This window comes from Panulirus ornatus, chromosome 63, assembly GCF_036320965.1.
Source record: "Panulirus ornatus isolate Po-2019 chromosome 63, ASM3632096v1, whole genome shotgun sequence".
In the NCBI taxonomy this organism is placed as follows: Eukaryota; Metazoa; Arthropoda; class Malacostraca; order Decapoda; family Palinuridae; genus Panulirus; species Panulirus ornatus.
In genome coordinates this window covers 4,636,982-4,662,191 of record NC_092286.1, presented here as the reverse complement: position 1 = coordinate 4,662,191, position 25,210 = coordinate 4,636,982, and the positions used below count along the sequence as shown (strand labels likewise).

The following is a 25,210-nucleotide window of genomic DNA, read 5'->3' as shown; positions in this document are numbered from 1 at the left end:
GTGGGTTGGGCCATTCATCTGTTTCCTTACACTACGTCGCTAACGTGGGAGACAGAGACTGAGTATAATGAATGAATAAAAATAATGATAATAAATAGAGTATGGTCGAGAGAGCAGAAAAGGGTGTGTCAAAATGGTTTGGACATGGAGAGAATGAGTGAGGAAAGATTGACAGAGAGGATATATGTGTCAGAGGTTGAAGGAACAAGAAGTGGGAGACCAAACTGGAGGTGGAAGGAAGGAGTGAAAAAGATTTTGAGCAATCAGGGCCTGAACACACAGGAGGGTGAGAGGCATGCAAGGAATAGAGTGAATTGGAATGATGTGGTACACTGGGGTCAACGTGCTGTCAATGGACTGAACCAGGGCATGTGAAGTGTCTGGGGTAAACTATAGGAAGGTCTGTGGGGAAAGTTTGTGGTGTGATGTGCTTTGATTAAGTGAGTGATGAAAGGGTGAAAGAGAAGTGTGGCAATAACTAGTGTGGCTGGGAGGGCTGAAGAGGGTGTGCTGAAATGGTTAGACATACAGAAAGAATGAGTGAAGAAAGGTTGACAAAGAGAATACGAATACATGTGTCAGAAGTGGAGGGAACAAAGAGAACAGGGAGACCAAATTGGAGATGGAAGGATGGAGTACAAAAGAAGATTTTGAAGAAGGCCTGAACATGCAGGAGGGTGAAAGGCGTGCATGGGATATGGTTAACTGGAACAATGTGGTTTACTAGAGTCGAAGTAATGGACTGAACAAGGGTATGTAGAGAGTCCAGTGTAAGCCATGGAATAGTCTGTGGGGGCTGGTTGTGGATGTGAACAGTTGAGGCCTTTCTTCATCTGTTCCTTGCACTACCTGACTAATGTGAGAAACAACAATCAAGTATGAAAAAAAAATTAATAATAATAGTAATAATAATGACAGCATTAGACTCCTCCCACTCAAACCACTTAAAAACTAACAATCAACCCCAAAGTAGCAATAAAAATCTTATACTTTAATATCCTCTACTCACAGATCCCCCACTGCCACAATAAACACTCCCCTCCCCCAACTCAGTCTTAAACTCCAACCCACTAAACATAAACACACTTGAGGTTACACTCCCATACAAACCTGAATCACACTCTCCAATCTACAATCATTATCCATTCCTACAACACTAAGAACACAACTTTACCAAACCTTAGACCCTTCATGCCCATGATGCAAACACCCCAAAAAAGACACCAAGCACTTACTACTTAATTGCCCTGCACTCTCTGAACATAGATGCACACAAAATTACCACACTTTATAACTATGGTCCCTACCAACAGACATGGCCAGCTTAATGAGTGCTGAAGGAACCTCATAAATATAAAAGCAACTCCTGGTGCAGGAAGTAAGTAATCAGTGAAGTAATAACAAAAACAGCAACATTACAGTTAATATATTCATTTATTCATTATACTATGTCACTGTCTCCCGCGTTAGCGAGGTAGCGCAAGGAAACAGATGAAAGAATGGCCCAACCCACCCAAATTCACATGTACATACATACACATCCACACACGCATATATACATACCTATACATTTCAACATATACATATATAAACATACAGAGACATATGCATATATATATACATTATATATATATACACATATACATAATTCATATTTGCTGCCTTTATTCATTCCCATCGCAACCCTGCCACACATGATATGACAACCCCCTCCCCTTGCATATGTGCAAGAAAGTGCTAGGAAAAGACAACAAAGGTCACATTCGTTCACACTTAGTCTCTAGCTGTCATGTATGATGCATCAAAACCACAGCTCCCTGTCCACATCTAGGCCCCACAGAACTTTCCATTGTTTACCCCAGATGCTTCACATGCCCTAGCTCAATCCATTGACAGCACATCGACCCCAGTATACCACATTGTTCCAATTCACTCTATTCCTTGCACACCTTTCACCCTCCTGCATGTTCAGGCCCCGATTGCTCAAAATGTTTTTCACTCCATCCTTCCACCTCCAATTTGGTCTCCCACTTTTCCTCGTTCCCTCCGCCTCTGACACATATATCCTCTTTGTCAATCTTTCCTCACTCATTCTTTCCATGTGACCAAACCATTTCAGTACACCCTCTTCTGCTCTCAAACTACACTCTTTTTATAAATAACAGTAATAACAACAGTAATACATTATGAATAATATTGCTATAATTCAGTACCATGAAGCATTATCAAATTTTGGAAAAGAAATTGAGTACTAACAAACAAACACAGACCAATTAATAGGCAGAATGAATTACAACAATAATCAAGTGTTTGTTAATAAAGCACTTATCCTGACTACATAACATAAGATATTCAACATCTTCCATGAATGAAATATGTGGCAGAGTGTCTTTTCAGAATACCATGACCATTTCATATTACATCAAAGAGCAGAAGAATGATATGCATTTCTTAGATATGCATGTCATACAAACTAAATAAAAAAATGCACTGAGACAGGCATCAGGGAAAGGGTTTTGCTTCTTGGATTAAGATTAGATTCAAATGAGTTATCTTTACAGAGTAAAACAATATCCTGGCTATGATTACCTAACATAACGCATAGGCCAGACAAAGCTAAACTTGTAAATACAAAGATCTGCCATTAATTCAAGATCACCCAGTATACCAAAGGTTTTCCAAAGCAGAAGTCTAAAAAGGAGAAGCTACCTAAGATATGCAACATAGTGGAATAAAAGAAATCACATACATTATAAAAAACATCACAGTTATAGGAGTAGAATAAATGCTAAATAGACAAAAATAGTGCACTTTATATCATTCATAACTACAATGCAAATATCTAATCAACAGGCTACATCAAGCTGAACAGATGCACATTTCTATTATGCCACCGTAATATAAGATACCTGAAGAATAATTTTGAAAATATACACTTGGTAAATGAAAGAGCATTCATCCTAAATCTATATCTACATATGTGAAATCAATATTGAAAAATTACCAATCAATTCAGATTTTGCTAAACACAATATTTCATTACCATGGATTTTTACAACACAAATCAAAATGATTAATATATCATTATCATTTCAAAACTAGTGGCACGCAAAGCTCGCCAAGTGTACATTTTCTAAATATTCTTAGACATATGGATCCCAAACATGCCAAGAAGCAACAGGCATCAGGGACAATCAACATGAAGAAAATGACTGACACACAAAAACAAATAATCAATGCAGGATTTGGAGAAGTTGCCATTTAAAAAAGGAGGAATAGGTGGAAGACTCACCAGTGTTTCCACCAGTCGTTTGCATAATTGCTAAATACCAACCAATCATCAGCATTTGGTTAGGCGTGTAAGGAAATGCAAGGGGACAGGGTGGAATGAAAAGTAGTTATATGTTGGGATAACGTAACCAGCAGGCACTTGTACTCATTTTGTAATTATCCCAATTCTTATTTATGCAATTCTAAACATTTATCTCAGAGGTAACTTCAATATACAAAATGTCATTTGGTAAATATATGCAACTGATGGTAAACCTTAAGATAGTGATCAAGTCAAGAGTATGCAAATCTATATTAAATAATCATATGTTAGCAGGTAAAACTTATTCACCAATATTCATCTATATTTTCCTATGATATTGGTGAAGAGCCAACCTTACTGGAATCATGATAACAGCAACATATAATATTTGTACATGAATACAAATACTGAACAAAAACTACAGCAACATCTTCATTAAAACTAGTCAATAAACTTAATGTTGATGTACAAACAAGATTATCTTAACCTGCTAACTACTGGAGATGTTAGGTCTGAGGTGCTAAGTCTCAAGAAAGATAATGCACTGCTCACTATCTATACCTGGCATAGCAAAAGCAGCAATTTCAAACTTAATTCATAATTAACACCCAGCTGTACCATATAGGCTAACTTAGTTAACTTTGGTTCAGCAAGAGTATAGATGTTTCAAATTCAAAAATCAGTAACTTAAAACTTGCTTATAAAAACCAAAGTAGATCATAATACAATTTCTTTCTATTTCTTTATCTTTAAAATAAACCAAAGTAATCATGGGATATAGTTCTTATCCTAACATCTTCCATTGATCATTTAGAATAGATCAATGCAGGCTACTAAATAAAGGCCTTGCTACTGGGAGAAACACTGACTGAGATAAGAGGAAGCAGAATTAAGAAGAGAACAGAGATTCAGTAACATATTCTTTTTGCCACAGTAATAAAATACAATGGGAATTCCCATCTAGATGAAAATACTGTAGCAGGATCCACAAAATTTTGATATGCAGAACCTAATCTAATTCTTAAACAAAATTCACTTTAACTTATGCTCCAATAAAGTATCTTTTGTGATTCAAAAGGATATCAGTGAATTTAATGTCTCAAGCAAACGAAAGGTTCTGATCAATACACAGGCTCATAAAGGAGTGCATTTTAACTATATATCACTGTATTACCTTCAGGCCAGTAATCATCACTAGAACATTCAACAGTCATGCAAAGGGAACCAGAACTGAACAGGTGAGCATTAACTTTTAATAAGTTATCTGAATGGCAACAAGAATTCACAGAGCATTTCCCATATCAGTTCTTCATATTTTCAATACTGTTCAACTGACGACAAAATTAATTATAAGAGTAATTCAAAGTCTTACTTTTGTAGCTAACTACAGAAAGTTCTATCATCACTGTATCATAATCATAAGCAATACAAAATCATTCTAAAACATCTTTTTTGTTATGTACTATTACTTTAACCAAAGAAAAATAAGATGCCCATATCTATGCACTAACACTTAAATCATTACGCTAGAATATAAACTTGGAGCAATTCAATCCATTTATATAAAAAATATCCCAAGATTTCATAAAAAGGCATCTTAAAAAAGATTCACTACTATGTACAGTACTTTAAAATCTGGCAAAAACAAAAGTTCATCCTCTCTGTTAACTTCTTGCCTGAAAAAGTTGTGCAAGAAAATTTTGTGACAAATAAATACACTATCAAGAGGTAAGAAGCACTCCAGATAATTCCTGAAAAACATATATATATATATACACAATAATATATATATGTATAAATTTGGACATTTTCCAAAAAGATTTACACTAAAAATGATGATCAGTATATCCTACTATAAATGTTAGTGAGACTAAATCCTGTTTCCACTGTCTAAACATACAATTCAAATACAAGCCTCATTGGGATTCTTGGAGGTAGGTGTATCATAAGTTTGCACTCTAAAAAAATCTATCCAAGACTCATTAAAAATTTGCACAGCTAACAGAAAGGAATAAGTGAAAAGATCTACATTAATTTGGGGAAGAAATACAAAAGTGGATTAAAGTAAAACATTAATGTGTAAGGAATTCTTTTTTCTATTTGATACTTCTCACACTAACACCCACGAAGTACAAAAAGATTTCTTCTAAATCATTTTGACCATTAATCATCTGTATGCCTTAATGTTTCAAAGACCATAAAGAATACCTAATATTTGCTGATTATTTCAATACACTGAAATGACTCAAGTAGTCACCATTTCTACCAGGACATATAACATGGGAACAGAATGGAGAAAAGAAGGACCAAATGAAAGGGACAGGTACACTGTAATAGGACATGATATAAAACATATATGAAAGACGTAAATAAAAGAACTGTCTTCAAGGAAGCGGTCTTTCAACCAATGGTGGTTTTCTCTGGTGACATTAAACTGCAACTTATCTAACCCATGTGGTACTTGAAAAAATATTCTTAAACCTTACACAATTCTTCAAACATTATTATTCAATATCATTCAATTTTATTCATATTTTACCATTTCCCTTATCAAAATATTTAACTTCTGCCTCCTCATTTCAAAAATTCCCCTTATGTATACATGAAGCAAGCTTCTTTTGTTTGACATTTTTGTGCAAACAAATAGTGTTTGTTACTGTGACTGAAAAACCAATATGCAAAATTCTATTATAAATATTCAGAGGTTCACTGCTGCCTCTCTAAGACCTGACAAAATAATATGTTCAATGACTCATATGTTTTTCACAAAAATATGATACCACTCTCTCTGAGTGCAGAATGTGGTAATACACTGTAACTATCAAGAAACAGTAGCAATCCTTCAAGAATAAAGACTGGGGTGTCAGGGAATATGCATCAGACTATCAGGTGGCCTATAATCTGTGATCAAATATAATAATCATTACCATGATTCACAATGGTAATTAAATGGAAGGAAAGAATCTAATATATAAGAGGGATCAATCTTGGCAGGATAAGGCAAATTACATGAATATCAACCAAAATGGATTAGTATATTGAAAGAATCTTCCAAGAAATCTATTGTTTTAATCACCTCTCTACACATCAGCTAGACAAAACATTAAAGGAATATTTTCATATAATCGAGCACACAGAGTCCATCATCATCAATAATGACTAAATGCTGGCAGTTAGCATTTCGTGTATAATGTAAGAATGGTAAAATTTCATGTTATCAAAGTCAGCAAATGTACAGCATCTTACTCACAACAAGCTCTCATTGTCTACCAAATAACAGAGAGCATGGCTGAGCAGAAATCAGCATTCTTGATGAAACAAATGCAATCTGCATAACACCTGCCTATCCTTATCATAAGATACAATATCTCTTTAGCATTATAAGGACATGTGATACCGGCCACTTTTCATAGCAGCCACCATGGCAAAATCATGTCTCAGTCATGTCCATCTGGGATGAAAGGAAAAATTTAGAGTATAAGTAAAAGAATAAGGAAGAAATTACTCTGAGTTCCTCAACTGCTTGCAGACTTGATTTTTAACCTCTCTGGGACAGCAGAATTCTAAATGTCATCTCTCATACACAGTGGATTTTTAGTAATACCTGTACTTGGAATCATAGCTCTTTAGTAAAAAAAATCTAAAGATAGCACCACACAGACACTCATATCTTGGCATGCTGATAGACCTTTAAACCTTTGCATACCTCAGCCAATTAACCTGAGTGTGTACCCAGCATGCCAAGTATATGATCCTCCATCAAACTTACTCCCTGCTTATGGAGATTCAGTTTTCCTCTATTATTCATTCAACATTATTCATGACCTTCTAATGTGAATATATGATATCTGACTATTAACATCATCTGAATTACATGTATTCACATTTGTTTACACAGCATGAATTGAACCTTTCTGACATTTCTGAATATTAGAGTTGATGATGACAAGTGGCATCCATACATGCCTCTAGTTAATGAATAATGCATGGGGTCCTTCAAACACATGTGAAAAAAATGGTCCCACAACTACTGGAAGGCTTGCCTGCACTGGTGTCTGCAATGATTGTGGGAACAGTCCCATAATGTTCAAATGTGGAATTATATGATATGGGAAAGAAAAAAGAACAACAAGAATTCCACAGCTACAGTTTTAGAAAAGAAGGACATATCATTACTGTCAACCCTCATGTGGCTCGTTTCCACAAAGAAGACATGGGACGCAACAGCCACTTGTATACCAAGCATCAAAGCCTACACGGCTGGGACACACAAATACAGCTTACAGAACCAGCAGCCAAACAAATACCTGTAGACAAGATAAGGCAGCAGCAACACTGTGGACAGGGATGGCTGAGGAGAGGTGACAGCAAGTGACTTAGAATGGTAGAAAACTTTTAATGAAACTTTGGCACAAAGAAAGTTGGAAGTAGAGACACCCACAATACGTGAACAGTACTCTTTTACTTCATTTAATTTTTTTTTAGATTAAATACATTCACATGCAAAAAAACAATATATAGGTGCTTGGCATAGGCACAGACTGGGTCAAATGATAAAGGAAAGTTAAAAGTAAAAAGAAAAAGGTAAAGTAATGAAGTATAGCAGGGGAGGGTGATACAAGAAATTAGCATAAGTTTGAGCAGGGAGGACTTGGAGGTAGTGGAGTGCTTTGGGTACCTAAGAATGTACATGTCAACAAGGGGAATCATGAGAGATGAAGCGATAGGGTAAGAAAGAGGGCGAGGTCCTAAGTGCACTATAAAGTGTGTGGAAGGAGAGACCAGGGTCTGTTACAGTAAAGATAGGTATATCTGATAGTACAGTATTCCAAACAGCACTGTATACATGACAATCAAAAATGAGAAATTTAAGGATGATATGTAGTGTGAGAAAGGTTGATCATATAAGGAACTGTAGTGTACCTAGATTTTGCCTATGATGGGATACCATGTAATTCTCACCAAGCAAAAGAGAAATGTGTAGGTACATACAGTCTCACTGAAAGAGTTGACCAGGGTCTGCTGATACAGTTTGAACATATAGTGGTAATGAGAAGAAAAACTGATAAAGAGAAGCTAAGTCTCAAAAGTGGTGGGAGCAAGGGGTCTGCTGATAGAGTTTGAACCTATCGTGGTAATGCATAATGAAAAGCTGATAAAAAGAATCTAAGTCACAAAAGAGGTGGGAGCAAGGAGGAGTATCTACCTACAATTGCTTATGACAAGATTTTGCCATATGGCTGGGCTAGTGTGAAGCACTCACTACTTTGTCTAGCTTCCTGAATGATGCTTGTATTCTTAATTGTCATCTCTTCCCTCACTAAACATCTTGGATGTTAGAAAATGCTGCTTTTCTCTCAGAAGTTGTTACTTCAGCATGATAATTTATGCAAGGTTCATCCAGTAATGTCTTTAACCATATGTCTATACTTCTTTTGAGTACTTCTGTAGTAATGCCGAAATGTATGTTCCTTAGTTTTCTTGGTACTGCATTACATAAGCATTCTAGTATCCTTGCTGGGCAATCAAATATACTTGCCTAGTACTTATTTAGTATGTTCTCAATATTACACTTCATTTAATAATTCAGTGTCTTCCCTGCTGATTTCCTTTCAGTTTCAAAATGCTGCTCTTTATGCATTATATTTGCTGCCATGCATATATCATCACTTATCTCTTCTTTGTTCTACAATTCTTTCAATCTTTCATTGTAGTTCATGTGTTCCGTCCAACAATTGTGCTTGCAAAGTGTTTCTGAATTCTCACTAATTCATATATTCTATCTATCTATATATCCAATGCCTCCCCCTTCCCTGGGAACTCCCATCAAAAGCACAAGAGTCTCCACTTATCCCTGTCTTTACAAGAGTTTCTCAAATATACCCTTCCACATATTCTTACCCCATTTCTCTCCTTCTCCTACTCTTCCACTCTATTCCCCACATCACAAGTGGTCTTCCTCTCACACCAAATCCTTTAATGGTACTATCATACATTTTCCTTGTAAACTCTCCATCTTGCATTCTTTGCACACACCCAAACCACCTCCTCTACTTCCATCTGCTTCTGGTGGCCATACAAAGCAACAGTATTCTACTTCCTTTATTTAAAATAAACATCATCATTAGCTCTCTGTCTCTTGTGAAAGTTCTAAACTCCATACCACACATCATTTGGCTTTAAAGTATTATCTTATCAATAAGTACCATAAATTTAAGTCTTTCATTTATAATACCTATCAAGTTCTTGATAAGTATTTTGGTACCTACTTCGTTTCCTGTAAGGCCTTTGCATATAGGCCCTGAAATACTGTTAAGTGTTCCATGCATTATAACTCATATTTACCCCCACTGAATTCCATTTGGCTTCATCCTACCATCTGCAAATAGTATCCAAATATGTTTGCAGTTTTTCTTGCTCTTCTTCACCATCTACTCTTTTACTTACTCTTGTAATACCTTGAAAATACTATTATTTGTATCTAACATCATGAAAACAAAGAATACTGAATCAATAACATTTCTTGCACGACATCCAAAAATACATCTTCATCAGATATGATTCCAAGTGAGTACCTACAACACATTGTGCTTGATATGTATACTGATGAAAGATGTTTCCCTTGACCACCTCACTCACCCATTACTTTGTTTTTCTCACTTCATGATGCTATTTTTTTTCAGCAGCTACCCCACTGGCATAGTCATCTACTATTCTAGGTTTTCCTAGTATTGTTTTGAACCATGCGCCTATTCTTTTAAATGTTTCTGTAGACCGAGCTATGGGGTGAGGGAAGCTTTAAGGTACTGGGCCTAAACATTCAGGAGAGTGAGAAACATACACATGATAGAATGAATTTATCACTGTCTGGATTGACTTGCTACCAATGAGCTAAGTAAGGAACTGGTGACTGTTCTGAAAGCTCTGTTTACTGTGGTTTAAAGCTGTTATATTTGCTTCTGACAGGTGAGGTATAGTTTAGGAGGATCATTTGAGCTATTAAAAGTTGCTGATAGGAAATTCTATTTCTGGTGTGAAACTGTTGTTAGTGAGCATTAAGAGGACATTTAGTTTGCTTCTAGCATTTGTACTGATGCTTATGGTGTGGAGAGTGACTGTCACGTATGTGTCATATTTGATACCTACTATGACAGGAGTTTTGCTGAGAATGTGGGAAAGTTGACGACTGAGGGTTGTGGAGGGCTAGAAGTTAGATTCATATCTGTCCAGGATTCACAGGGTAATGTTGGATTCCTGAATATATGCAGACTTCTGTTTTGAGTGAACCAACATTCTAATTGTGCAATACTATGTTCTGTCGTTGTCTGAGCTGCATCATGGTGATGTTATTTGATTATGAGGTCACCTTTATACAAGAGGAATTTTACAATGTGGTTTGTGGGAGGTGACAGGACACATAAGAAGATAATGAGGGAGGTTGGAGAGAGACCTACTCCCTAGATAATTACTTGTTGAGACTGATGATTTGGGAGGTAAAGCCTTTGTGTGTGACTCTGGCTTGGCAGCCAACTATGAAGTTGGTTAATCATTTCTTTATCATTTTTGTGAAATGTGGTGTCAGGTATCTTGTGTGAGGATGTAATGGGAAGAGTGTTGAATCTTTTGTTGATGTGCCACTGTACTTCATACGAACCAGTTGTGATTGGTTGAAGCCATCCAAAATATGTGCTTTTTCTGTACTTACCTATTCATAATGTATAGGAAAGAGTTTTACACTCATGTGACCTCATCTCTCACTCAGTCTCTACTATCATTTAACTTTTAAATTTCTGTATGTTGTCTGCATTTACACTGCCTTCATAATTTTTTTTTCTATTCATTAACCACTCTTATACTATAAAAGCACTTCTTTACATTTTGCATTATTTCATGTTATGTCCTCAGGCTGTTCTATCCCTACATCTCTCAAGGAATTGTGTACTGTCTGTGTTATCAGTCAGTTATAAAAGAGTGAAGCTTGTGATCAGGTCACCCCTCACTCTTCTCTCTTCCAAGACATGCAAATCTAAGGCATGCAGCCTTCCCTGTAACACCTCTCTCTTAATTCTGGTACCATCTGTGTTGTTTTCCAGTGGATCTTCTCTATAAGCTATTTGAGCTTATTCAAACAAGAGGGGTGGTGACCAAACTTGAGAAACATTCAATTTTGGCCTTATGAAGGATGTGAAGAGTTTGCTGAATATGAACTTGAATGTAATTCTAATATTTGCAAGAGGACAGCTGGCCTCCTTAACTATTCTCTAAAGGTGCAACTATGGGGATGGGTTAGAGATAATGTCAACTCTGAAGTCTCACACCATGAGAATCAACCCCTTTGTAAATGACATTCCCCATTATCAGTACTTTAACAATTCTGAGAGGTAAGCACTTTACTGCTTCATGTATCTCCTATTTGCTCCTTCAATGTTATCAAGGTATATTTGTTCTAGAACACCGCAATCCTTACAATGATCATACAATATTAACACAACCATGAACTATTTCCCTACAGTTACTCTTCTCCTTAATTATTATCTTAATGGGCCATCCTCCACTATAATCTTGAAATTTAAGGCTTTTCTTTATCAAAAGGGCCAATTCTACCACCTCCTCTGCCTTCTACTTTCTTCCTCACTATCATGTACCCCTCTGGACAAAACAGGTGGGATCTCATCTCTTTCATGATCTTTGTTTCCACAACTCCAACATTATCATGTGCACTTTCCGTTATTAAATCCTTAAATTCCAACTATCTACCAACAAATTTCAGTCCATTAACACCTGTACATATGACTATCAGTCAGACATTTCCATCTCCTACCACTCCTTCCCTCTCTGTGGTGCTGGTGGGACTGCTCTCTCCTCTTGCCATTTCTGGACTCTCAAGTTATTGTTTTCTGACTGATATCTTTCCTTCTCTCCATTTTCTTTTCTTTGATTTATCACACTTGATGAACACCATACTGAATTCCATCCCATCTACAAGTTTCTTTGCATGCCTAGGTACCTTCTGGCTAGATGACTCCAAGTCAAACAAAACTATGACTGATCGTTCCCTTACATCTTGCTTAAACCTTTACTTCTACTCCTTTCTATTAACAACAAAATTGCACCTGGCAATTCTGTGACTTTTAGTAACCTTTTAATATGCATTTCTTCTCTTTTACTATATCTAACTATCTATCTACATCTCTTAAGTCCATTCCCTTTGGGCATACTTGCCCATCTCTCCAAAACTCGTGCATTTACCTTCCTAACTATCCCATCCATAATCAAATCAAACAACCATGGGGACATCCCACACCCCTGCCGCAAACCAACATTCTATCGGAATCAGTCACTCTAATCTCTTCCTACTTGTACATATGCCTTACATCCTTGGTAAAAACTTTTCACTGCTTCTAGCAACTTAACTCCCAAACCATATACTCTTAATACCTTCCACAAAGCATCTCTATCAACCCTATCATATGCCCTGCCTTTTCCAGATCCATAAATGCTACATAGATATCCATGTTTTTCTGTTTTTCTAAGTATTTTTTACATACATTCTTCAAAGCAAAAACCTGATCCACACACCCTCTACCACTCCTAAATCTACACTGCTCTTTCCCAATGTGATGCTTTGTACATGCCTTCACCCTCTCAATCAATACCCTCCCATATAATTTACCAGAAATAATTAACAAACTTATGCCTCTATAGCTTGAACACTCACCTTTATGCCCTTTGCCTTTGTACAAGGGCACTACGCATGCATTCTGCCAATCCTCATGCACTTCACCATAGTCTATACATACACTGAATATCCTTACCAACCAGTCAACAACATAGTCACCACCTTTTTTAATAAATTCCACTGCAACACCCTCAAAACCCACCACCATGCCAGACTTCATCTTCTGTAAAGCTTTCACTGCCTTTTCTCTTTTTACCAAACCCTTTTCCCTGACCCTCTCACTTCACACACCACCTCAACCAAAACACTCTATATCTGCCACTCTATCATCAAACACATTCAACAAACCTTAGAATATTCACTCTATCTCCTCCTCATTACCTGTTATTACCTCCCTACTTGCCCCCTTCACTGATGTTCCCGTTTGTTATCTGTCTTACGCACATTATTTACCTCCTTCCAAAACATCTCTATTCTCTCTAAAATTTACTGATACTCTCTTACCCCAACTCTCATTTGCCCTCTTTTTCAACCTTTGCACCTTTCTCTTGACTTTCTGCTGCTTTCTTTCATACGTCTTCCAGTCATTTGCACTACTTCCCTGTAAGTAATGTCCAAATGACTCTCTTTTCTCTTTCACTAACAACCTTATTTCTTCCTCCCACCACTCACTACCTTTTCTAATCTGCCCACTTCCCAACTTTATCAAGCTCCATGCATCTTTTGCACAAGCCATCACTGCTTCCTTACATACATCCTGTTCCTCACCCACTCCCCTAACATCATTTGCCCTCAACATTTGCCATTCTACATTCAATCTCTCCTGGTACTTCCTCACACAAGTCTCCTTTCCAAGCTCACTTACTTTCACCACTCTCTTCTCTCCAACATTATCTCTTCTTTTCTGAAAACCTTTACAAATAAATCTTCACCTTCGCCTCCACAAGACAGTGATCAGACATCCCTCCAGTTGCCCCTCTCAGCACATTAACATTCAAAAGTCTCTCTTTTACATGCCCATCAATCAACACAATCCAATAATGCCCTTTGACCACCTCTCCTACTCACATATGTATACTTATGTATATCTCTCTTTTCAGACCAGGTATTCCCAATCACCAGTCTTTTTACAGCACACAAATCCACAAGCTCTTCACCATTTCCATTTACAACAATGATCACCCCATGTACACCAATGTACACCTCAATGTACACCTCAAGTGCCACATTACTCACCTTCACATTCAAATCACCCAACACTAAAACCTGGCCTCGTGCATCAAAGTTGCTGACACACTCACTCAGCTGCTCCCAAAACACTTGCCTCATGGTCCTTCTTCTCATGACCAGGTGCATAGGCACCAATAATTATCCATCCCTCTCCATCCACTTTCAGTTTTACCCACATCAATCTAGAATTTACTTTCTTACACTCTATCACATACTCCCACAACTCTTGCTTCAGGAGTGTGCTACTCCTTCCTTAGCTCTTGTCCTCTCACACCCATGACTTTACTCCCATGGCTTCCCTATACCACTCTTCCCCTTACCCTCGAGCTTCGTTTCACTCAGAGCTAGAACATCCAGGTTTCTTTCCTCAAACATACTACCTATCTCTCCTTTCTTCTCATCTTGGTTACATCCACACACATTCAGACACCTCAATCTGAGCCTTTGAGGAGGATGAGCAGTCCACACTTCGACTCCTTCTTCTGTTTCCCTTTTTGGAAATTAGAATACAAGGAGGGTGGGGTTTCCAGCCCCCACTCCCATCCCCTTTAGCTGCCTTCTACAATACACGGGGAATACGTGGGAAGTATTCTTTCTCCCTTATATGCATATACAATTTTTTCTCCTACGCTTAAGAGAGATGCCACCAGGACTTGTTTGACAACAACTAAGTCTCCAAAATAGGCCAAACAAATGAATGCAGTGGTTCCTATAATATTAAAGGAGATGAAGCTCCTCCCTCATGTATCTATGAAAAAGCATACAATATCACTGGAGCCAAACTGAGAGCAATCATGAACATACAAGCATACAATATACCCCCTTTCATGTGTTACCCCAACACATTGTCAGCAACCTAGTTCGAACGTAATATGGTAGGAACACTGGTTTACCCTTGCATCCCCCAGAAATGAATTAAGAATACAAAATAATCTCTTCCTGCACTTCAATATTGGAAAAGGTCCCACCATGCACAACTAAAAACACTTGTGCTAATGGCTACCATATCAATGGTACTATGGCAGAATCCTGCTTTATGAGGCCTTCAATCTTCCTTGAACTGATCTCCAGTTGCCACAAATATCAACAAGCATATTACTGGCATATTTGCTAGGGCATATGGACTACTATATGGCTACTCTTCATCATTCATATCCCAACAATGACTCAGGGAACTAGAGTCTTGTTAAACAAGATCAAAGAGGTACATCAGGAAATCTAGGTACATGTGCCATGGGCTATCTAAAAGGTAGCACATAATGGAGAGCAAAAACTTTAAGAGGAATAGGTCACTCAAGCAGTGAACCTAATCATATGGGTTTAACTAATTAAATCTCAATCATTGAAAGGCCTATAAACCTTTCAACTCAATTCCTATCTCCATAATCCCACATCATATATCGAGAAAATCAAACATTCTCCACAGACTCGAGCAATGCAGGTGAGGTCCAGCCAACCAAAGGTGCCCCAGAAAATATACTCTCCCATATAAATTCTTCTTTCACTCTGTGTAAACAGTTTGCTCCTGCTATGGGGATAAGAATGTTCCTGCCCAGCATGGAGGCCTGGTTACCCACTGCTTATGATGAAGTAATGGTTGAGGTATGGGACTACCAAGATGCTGCCAATGTTTTTAACCATGTGAGAAAAACAGTCTCAGTGAAAAAATAAAAAAAAATTTCCCCTTCCCATCAACACACCAGTCTAGGTCAATTAGCTTCACAGAAATAAGAGGCAGCTTGACTGACAAGCAATCGACCATGATTAGCACAATACCAGGGCCTGAATCAATGTTGTCAATCTGGGATGAAATCATTCTAGTCTCTACCTCTGTTTTCTCCTCCAGTAAGCTGCCTATACATTAAAAGCCTTCAACAAGAAGAAAGGAAAACAGCCTTTAAAGGTTCCAATTGGGAGTAAAAGAGTGAGGGAGGGAGGAAATGTCATCATCATAGAAAATAAAAGCACTTAACATGCATATCAATTCATAACTGTACAAAATATATAAACATCCTTAACCACACATAAGTACACTACACCCTAACCAAATCAGAGACAGATACTTATCCCTGATAAGATGAAAAAAAGACAAAAAGGAAGGCAGCCAGATGATCTCAATGATGATCAGTGAGACTAGCAGATCAGCTGGCAGGACAATGAAGTCATTGTTGAATGGAGGTTGCTGATTAGCCAGATGGACCTAGACCAAGCTGTAGGTCAAAACTACTGAAAGTTGGTTAGCGAGATGTGAGAGGTACAAACCTCACCAGATGACAGGTGTAACATGTTTGTAACCACAATGGATCTTGGAGAATCTCTCACAGCAAGCAAGACTGACTGACTTTAAAAAGGAAAGTGATGATTTTCCTTTCTTTTCATCATATCCTTTATCATCTCTAAATCAAAAAGAGACATTTTCCTTTCTTTTAATCACATCCTTTATCATTTCTAAATCACAGAGACATTTATGTTTATCACTTTCATTTATACAGTTCTCCAAATTGCAGCTTCTAAAACTTTTTCTCATCAACTGTGTCACTCCCATTCTTGTATCTCATCCTTATATTCCTAAACCCTCATAAACAACTCCTAACAATGATTTCTGCAGTTATGTTTACTCCACCTAAACATCACTTCATGCTGTTTCACTGACATTTAACCTTCCTTGAAAATTCAGTTTTCACTTTCAATCCTCCACATCCCATGCACATTCAGTCTTTTCATAAACACTACTAGTTCCTAATAATCTATAGCAAGCTGCAAACCAACACATTACCATTTTACATGAAAGGCTTATACACAACACTCTCACAGCTCTCAAATCATGCACACCTCCAACTACATGCCTTCTTAGCAAAAACAAATCAATATTTCCCTTTTTTAGTTTTCGAACCTCTTACTTTATACATGTTTTTGCCAGAAGTAAGCACAAGCAACACCTCAGATCCATTGATGCTAACCTTCCACATATCCCCTCTCATGCATCATTTTCTACAAAGACTGCACATCAGCCAATAACCCCATCCTTCACTCTATCCCTAATGCATCTGTTCTTATCTCGTGACAATTTTCCTTCGGTATACTCTTAATAATTTTTTCCCCAAAATGCACAAAAATAAATTACATATTTCATGCCATATCCAAGAGCATGAGAAGGACAGCTGTTCTCGTAAAACAATTACCAGCCTGGTCACATCAAAGGCAATATATCACTAATCCAACCTGATCACACAACTAAACCTACATCTCATGGGTAAGATGATATCGAAAACATTATACGTGTTATATGGAATCTTCCGGAATTGAAAAATCTTCCGGAATTGAAAAATCACTTATAAAGACTCATCAAACACAACACAGAAATAAATATGAAAGACATTTATTGTAAGCAGTATATTTCAATCCATCTCCATGAGATGGTCATTAATCATTTTTAGTGGGGTTAATTCTACTATAGTTGAACATCAATTCAATCCATGAGCACCACAAAAAAGTGAGGAGGATGAAGTGTTCATTAACTAAGGATATCTTAATAGTATATGGTTCACCATAACATAACTAGAATATTCATTACCACATGAAGCATTTGTCATATTTCTTAGATGTAACACACAAAATACAATCATGATGAAATACTGATCCCAACAAAAGCTATTAATGAACCCGTGAAAATATATTGCTAAGTCTACAACATTAACGTACATATATAATGATGTAAGTCATCTAACAAATTGAATTCCATTTTGATAAGCTTTCATTGAAAATAACTAAAGGCAAACTCACCTCCTTTCCATCCTCTGTTTCATCATCATCACGGAACTTGACAACTGAGACTCGAGATTCCTCATGCTGATCATTAGGGTCCCAGTCATCATCCTCATGAGCCCATTCGTTTGCTGTAGGGCCGATGGCGGTCAAATTATCGGTGCTCAGGTCGCCAGTGCGGTACAGCCTGCCCTCGCTACCAGCCATACCACAGGTGTACTCTATAACGAGGGACGACTCACACTGACTTCACTGACCACAGACAAACTCAAACCTGGCTGACTGGCAACATTCAGACAGACACTTGGGTGACAGACCACAAATAAAGAACTGACTGGCAGACCACAGGTAAACATCAGAGGCTGACAACTAATTGGCAGGCACCTTATAACACTATCCACAGACAAGCACTACATTCTCATTTGCAGATCTAAATCATCGAAATGTTAAGATAGGAAACATTAATCATACCCTCTTAGAAATAGATATCACTATCACTACCATGGATAAACAATGAAACCAAAAATCATGTCCAATACTTGACAAGAGGCCTTTGGCTTGGACAAGAGTAATGGAGAGTGTTGAAAAGTGAAAGACAGAAATATGATAAAATCTGTTTAAAAAATAGAAATGAAAATAAAATCTTTGAACAAGTTTTGCAGATTTGTTAATACCCATATGCTTCTCCTACCTAAGCAGGGCAACATTTGAAACAAACAAATGAAAAGTGGAAAATCTATATATATTTCATTCACAGACTTCCACTCCAAAAAATTAATTCAAATTCTGAACTATGTCCACCAATAAGTAAATGGAACAGTCTTAATATTTCTCAAATCTCAATATAAAATATAGACTAGCAAAGGTTTTCTATTTAATCTTGTACAGCTTCCCTTATCCTTTAAAGCAAAAAGAGTGTAATCATGTCTACCTCTTCCTTCTCCCTTCCTAAATGAGCAAATCTATGACGACTACACCATATTTCTGATATAATCTTAACACTGTTGTTCCCCACTAAACTTTTCTTTTTAATCAAAACATTTTTTCAAATAAAGTGACCAAACTAGTGATGCATACTTTGATAATTGCTGTAATTTTTGTTTACCATTTTCTTACCCATGTACTCAAGGGGAAGTCTGATGTGAAAAAAGTTCTATTAATCCTTTAACAATAAAATATACAGATTTCTACTGCAATTTCAACATCCACATACAGAGATCTTTGCACTGAGATTTCCCACTACAGTTTCAAGGATACATCATTATGTGGGGTGGAAGAAATAATTATCAAGATACATATGAAAGCAACACTAATCATTTATGTGTACTGTGCAGGGAGTTTGTTTCACACTTGTGAGACCTCCATTCATCCACCACTCTTATACTATATATATACTTAAATAGTTTCTGCTTTTCATGTTATGTCCTCTGGTCATTTCAATCCTACAACTTTCAAAGAGCTCACTGTCTACATCTGGGGTCCTCATTTACTATCGACGAAGGTCCAGTCACACAAATTTCTAAAGTGGCAAAGGGCCGGATGAAAAGCTTCACTTTAAATAACATGATGAAAAATCAATAAGAGTATTCGTTATGATGTATTTCTGGCTGATATGGGCTGTATTATAATTGAAAAAATCATTTTACATAATTTAATACAAGAGATAATTTCATAACATAATATCATTTACAAATACTGTAAAAAAATCAACCTAATGTTTTTTCTTTTTTATGAGCAAGTTACTGTACATATAGGAGAAAGGCAGGGGTCCACACCAAAGAAAGCCACACTCTGCCAAGTGAGCAACCCTGGTCTACATCATAAATCTGGTTTAAGTTCTCAATACATCGATCATCACTCTTGTCTCCTTTAAGGTTGGAAGTTTAAGGCTTCAACCCTTTCTCTATAACTCAGCTCTCTTAATTCTGGTACCACCTTTGTTGCCCTTTACTGGATCTTCTCTATCAGCTCTTTGCACTTCATTAGGGGTGGTGATCAAACCCATGATTACTTTTATAGTTTTGGCCTCAAGTACGATACAAACAGCTTTCTAAATACCTCTGTATCCATATACTTAAAGGGTAATCAAATATTTTCAATGTTATCTATGGCAGCAGCGGCTAAGTTTACAATTGTGCTGGTTATTGCTCATTCTGTAAGGCTAAAAGCAATATCTGTGTGAGTACAGAAACCTCCAATATTCAGGGAAGAGAAAAAATAACTGTGTGGGTGTTAAGGGATTAATGTAGTGATATGAAGATAAACTAAGTTGTGCCTTAATCCCCTAGCCTCTTTGAGAAATGTATTTGCTTGAAATTTGTCTACTGTAAGATAAAAGCCATAATGAGGCCTCTTTTCACTCTCACATTTTTATATGCTTCATATTGACAGGGATGAACTTTATGCTTTCCATGGTCTCTTCCCAATCCCATCTAATTAGAAATGTCAGTAATGCACACAACACTGTGATCACACTTTGGAGCTTCGCAAACATTTCCTTCACTGAGACCTACTGTCAACCTTCTTGTTCCTTGACCAGCACTGTGCACCTGATAAATCAATGAAACAGTTTGGTTAATCATGCATCTTATCCCACACATTTCTATTTCACTTCTCTGCTCTTCCTTTTTTTACTCTACAGTACTCCCCTCCTATATCCTATGCCTTTCAAAATGTTGCCTGGCTTCAGTAAATTTTATGTATTTTCTTAATAGTACGTACAACTCTAACTTCCTTGATATTTGTTATTTTCTGTTAAACCAAATCTGTTTTTCTCTAGCCCTCTTTCTTTGTTTCTTATATACAGCACTCATCTAATGACTCTCAATCTAGTCTTCATAAAGCCTCTAGTAAAACAGTCCCATTCTCTGATGGCAGAATTACTATAGTTATGTTCTTGAATAAACTAGTGGAATTTGTAAAACTATCTTTGTTGCAACTCCTCTTGGGGATTGGGTTCCTCTCTCAGTTATTTGGTAACTTCCCAACTAATCTTAAACACATCCATTACACAAAATCTTTGTCATATGACTTACTACAAAAGACATTTTCTATTCGAAGGCTGCTAGCAAGGCTAGTGAAAATGACATCCAATACTGACAGCATATCAACCGTATGACTTTAGTGTGTCCTGCAACACATCAAAAGTAGTCATCCAAAACATGTTTGATATTCATGTGTCCACATTCTTTTCCCCTTCGCAAATACAAGTAATGTAATTGTAAAAGGAGAGTGCTTATCTGTAAATGCCTCCAACAAGATTAAGCCATGAAGTATGGCATGAATGCAGCACTCGCTACATACCCTGCTTGTTCCAGATACTTTTGTTCTCTGCCACCAAACATTCTCTCTCTCTCTCTCCCTCCCTCCCTCCCTCTCTCCCTCTCTCTCTCTCTCTCTCTCTCTGAGCCCAACAGTTAAACTGATAAAAATTTGGCCAAATGTAAAAGACTTGGGTGTCATCATAAATGAGAAATTCAATTTAAAAGAGCATATTGAAAAGACAGTTCCATCAAGTGATGAGTGATTCGATTCAGAAAACTTTCTTCAAAAGAGTTAGAAACCTTGTAAGGAATATAGTTCATGTACAGTACATATAAAAAGCAAAATTGAATACTGCTGTGCTGTACGGGCAAAAACAAAATAATTTAAATTAACATAGAGAGAATTCAAAGGCACTTCACAAGCAAAATCAAGGGGATACAACCCTTGGACTACCAAGATAGACTGAAGGAACTGCAACTATATAGCCTAGAATGAAGAGGAGAAAGGTATGTGATTATCTACATGTCAACTAATAAAAGTATAAAATAAAATGTGTTAAACCTGAAAGCCTTTCAGCAGGGAAGATACAGAGTTGTTAAATCTTCAAGAATACCATGGAATATAAAGAAAATATACAAGACAAAAGGAAAGGAAACACCACGAAAGAATAGATTTTTCAAAGCCCTTGAGTGAGGGAAGAAAGTTTACTTAACCGAGTTATAGATATGGAGGGAGAAAGAACAGAGGAGGTGACATAATTTAACTATTTGGGAGCTACCTTGGGCAAGTTTGTTTTTATAGAAGGAGAGATAAGGGAGAGAGCATTACAGGGTAGAAGAGTCATTGGGTTCCTTGAGAGAATAATGATGGGTAGAGGTGTAAAAGTATGAAAGTGAAAAAAAGATTAAGGGAAAGCATAGTCCTCCTGTCCCTGAACTATGCAGCCAAAACATGGACATGGGATGAGTCTTAGAGGTCAAAAATCTGGATTGTGGAACTTATCTATTTGAGAGAAGCATGTGGTATGACTAGATAGAATGAAGACAGTAATGAGGGGGTATATAAGAGATTTAACATAACAGGGAATGCAAAGGGAATGAATTGTGGAGTGGAATAGAGGGTGAAACATAATACTATGGACATGTGGAAAGAATGCAAGATGATGGGTTTACAAGGAGAGTGCATAATAGCATGATCAAAAGGGTTGGTGTGTGAGGAAGACCACCTGTGACATGGGACAACAGAGTGGAAGAATACTGCAGGGAGAGAAATGGGGAAAGGATGCATGGAATGGAGTATGCAAGGGAGACGTGTAACGACAGGGATGAGTAAAGAATCTTTTGCTGTGGCCATCCCAATACCTATAACTTATCGAACTTTCTTCTCAGACTCTATAGGGCTTTAAAAGTCTACTCTTTCACTCTATTTCCTTTCCTTTTGTCTCATATAGTTTCCGTGTTTCATGGTATCATTGAAGGCTTAACAACTCTGTATCTTCCTTGTCAAGAGGTTGTACAGATGGGAATCAATGGACTGAACCAGGGCATGTGAAACGTCCAAGGTAAACCATGTAAAGGTCTATGGGGCACAGATGTGTTTTCAAAGCTTTACAGCTCAAGAATGAACGTGAGAAGGTGTGGCCTTTCTTTTTCTGCTCCTGGTGCTACCTCACTAATGTGGGAAAAGATGATCAAGTATGAAGGAAAGAAGAAACAGAGAAGAGGGCCAAGAGAGAATTTTCCCTCTTAGGCTCAGTCCTCTGTTCTTAGCGCTACCTTGTTAATACAGGAAATGGCAAATGTCACATGTAATGCAACGATACCACAGCTCCCTATCCACATCCAGGCCCCACAGACCTTTCCATGGTTTACCCCAGACGTTTCACATGCCCTGGTTCACTCCACTGACAGCAAGTCAACCCACGTATACCACATCGTTCCAATTCACTCTACTCCCTGAAGACCTCTCACCCTCCTGTATGTTCAGGCCCCGATCATTCAAAATCTTTTTCATTCCATCCTTCCACTTCCAATTTGTTCTCCCACTTCTCCTTGTTCCCTACACTTCTGACACATATATCCTCTTTATCAGTCCCTGAGGATATGGGAGAAACAATACTGCCCACATATTCCTTGCTTGTACAAGATGACTAAGAACAGCAGGAATGGATGGCTCGTAATCCTCTCTTCCTCTATTACTTTCCAAAACAAGGAACAAAGCAAGGAAACAAAGGAAGACTTTTCCCTCTAAGGTTCTGTCATCTGTTCTTGATGCAACCTCACTGATGTGGGAAATGGCAGCATGTATGGAAAAAAAATCTTTTTCATACCTGATTGCTGTTTCCCATGTCAGAAAGGTAGCACTAGGAACTGACGAACAAAGGCTGCATTCACTCACATCCATTCCCTAGCTTTCATAAGTAATATACATATGTATACCATCATCTCGATTATCATTCAGGATAATTTCCTGAAAAATTGAGAATTAAGCAAAACAGCTCTCTATGGGATCATTATTCCACTGCATATATACAGGTGCATTACTTATGACATTTTTCACCTATGAAATGTTTACAGTATTGTATAGGGGGATTACGGTATCAATATTTACATATCATGGCATTAGCATAACTTTATCAATGAATGAATAACAAAAAACAAATGTACAATATTGTTATCATGAATGACAGTCGCTTGATGAATAGTGATGATTGTAGTAGAATGAGTGAATAAGGAAAAGTGTCGGTAAGATGTGGTGGATTGGAGAGAGACAGAGGACAATGGATATCGTACGGTTCCTCTGTGGATGACCTAATCCATTTTCTGCATCAATGAAATTATGATTTAGATGGTGATAATAGAAGTAGTGATGATGTGGGTAGTGGTGAGGGAGATTGTGGTAAGAAGTGAGGTGGTGATTGGTCTATCAATTTCTCTGCTAACTATGGCCACAGCACTGCCAGATGCTACTGAACAGTTAATGTCTACTAACAAAATTCAAAATAAGTATAAACAAGCAACACTATCCCTTCAACAATGCATCAAATAGCATTCTAAAATATGGAGTGAGAAAGCAGGAAGGTGTGGTAACATGCACCAGGTGTGTTGTAAAGCGCTTCTCATAACAGCTCACGGTCAACCTACCACCACCACACCCGCCAGTTAGCCTAGCTCTGCTTAATCTAACTTCCACTTTTTCTAACAAACTACTCCTTGAATGAACCATCTTAATTGCTGTTAAATTCATGTTCATCACAGCAGAAACTTTTATCAAGTCTACATTCTTAAACTGAAAGCATCACCAATATCAACCTGATCCTCACCAGCTTCTAATTGCTTCAATAACTGTAATTTTACATAAGGAGAGGCTTTTCCTAGGCAGTTTAGATGCACTAACAGCACTAAAACATGCAGGTCATCTTTTAGACATGATGGGTAAAAAATAGTCAATATAATATTAGAATTAGTGAGTCAGCAAAAATGTGTGCACCATGTAGGCACAGCAAAATTTGGACAGTTTTAACAGAGGAGAGCAATCGGTGCCAAGTGGATGTGATTGTATGTGTGTGTACAATGCTTTCTGTTTGGTCAGGTGAGCATAAACAATGAAAGCTGCTCTTGGCATATTGTGAAAGTTCATATTGTACTAAAAGTATGTAATTTATTTTTGTGTATGAATAAGTCAAGAACTTACTAAGAGGTCTCAACACCATACTTGGTCTAACTAAAGGTACAGTTCGCGCTGACCAAACCACATCCAACCTTGAGGCAGAAAACCTCTTGTGGGGTTATGAAAGACCAAGTAACCATATTGATGTGTACTATGATCATTTCAGGATAAAGAAAGATCAATATGGAAGGCACTGGATCCATACTAGACAACATAATATTGTAACTGCCAGTATTCGCCTATGAAACAAGTACATGAGTAATGTACCAAAACCACAGCTCTCTATCCAC

General features: G+C 37.4%; 1 protein-coding gene across 14 annotated transcripts in view; it reads right to left on the bottom strand.

Annotated features, from left to right (window-relative positions):
• The window catches only part of LOC139745942 (protein lap4-like), a 556,451-nt gene that overhangs the window by 346,925 nt on the left and 184,316 nt on the right, over window positions 1-25,210 (bottom strand). For 12 of the 14 annotated variants that reach the window (XM_071656641.1, XM_071656649.1, XM_071656646.1 and 9 more), the window contains exon 11: window positions 18,006-18,208. In XM_071656641.1, the coding sequence (XP_071512742.1) occupies window positions 18,006-18,208 (203 nt within the window). The remainder of the gene's footprint in view (window positions 1-18,005; window positions 18,209-25,210) is intronic. The other 2 variants (XM_071656647.1, XM_071656648.1) reach the window with 1 other exon arrangement.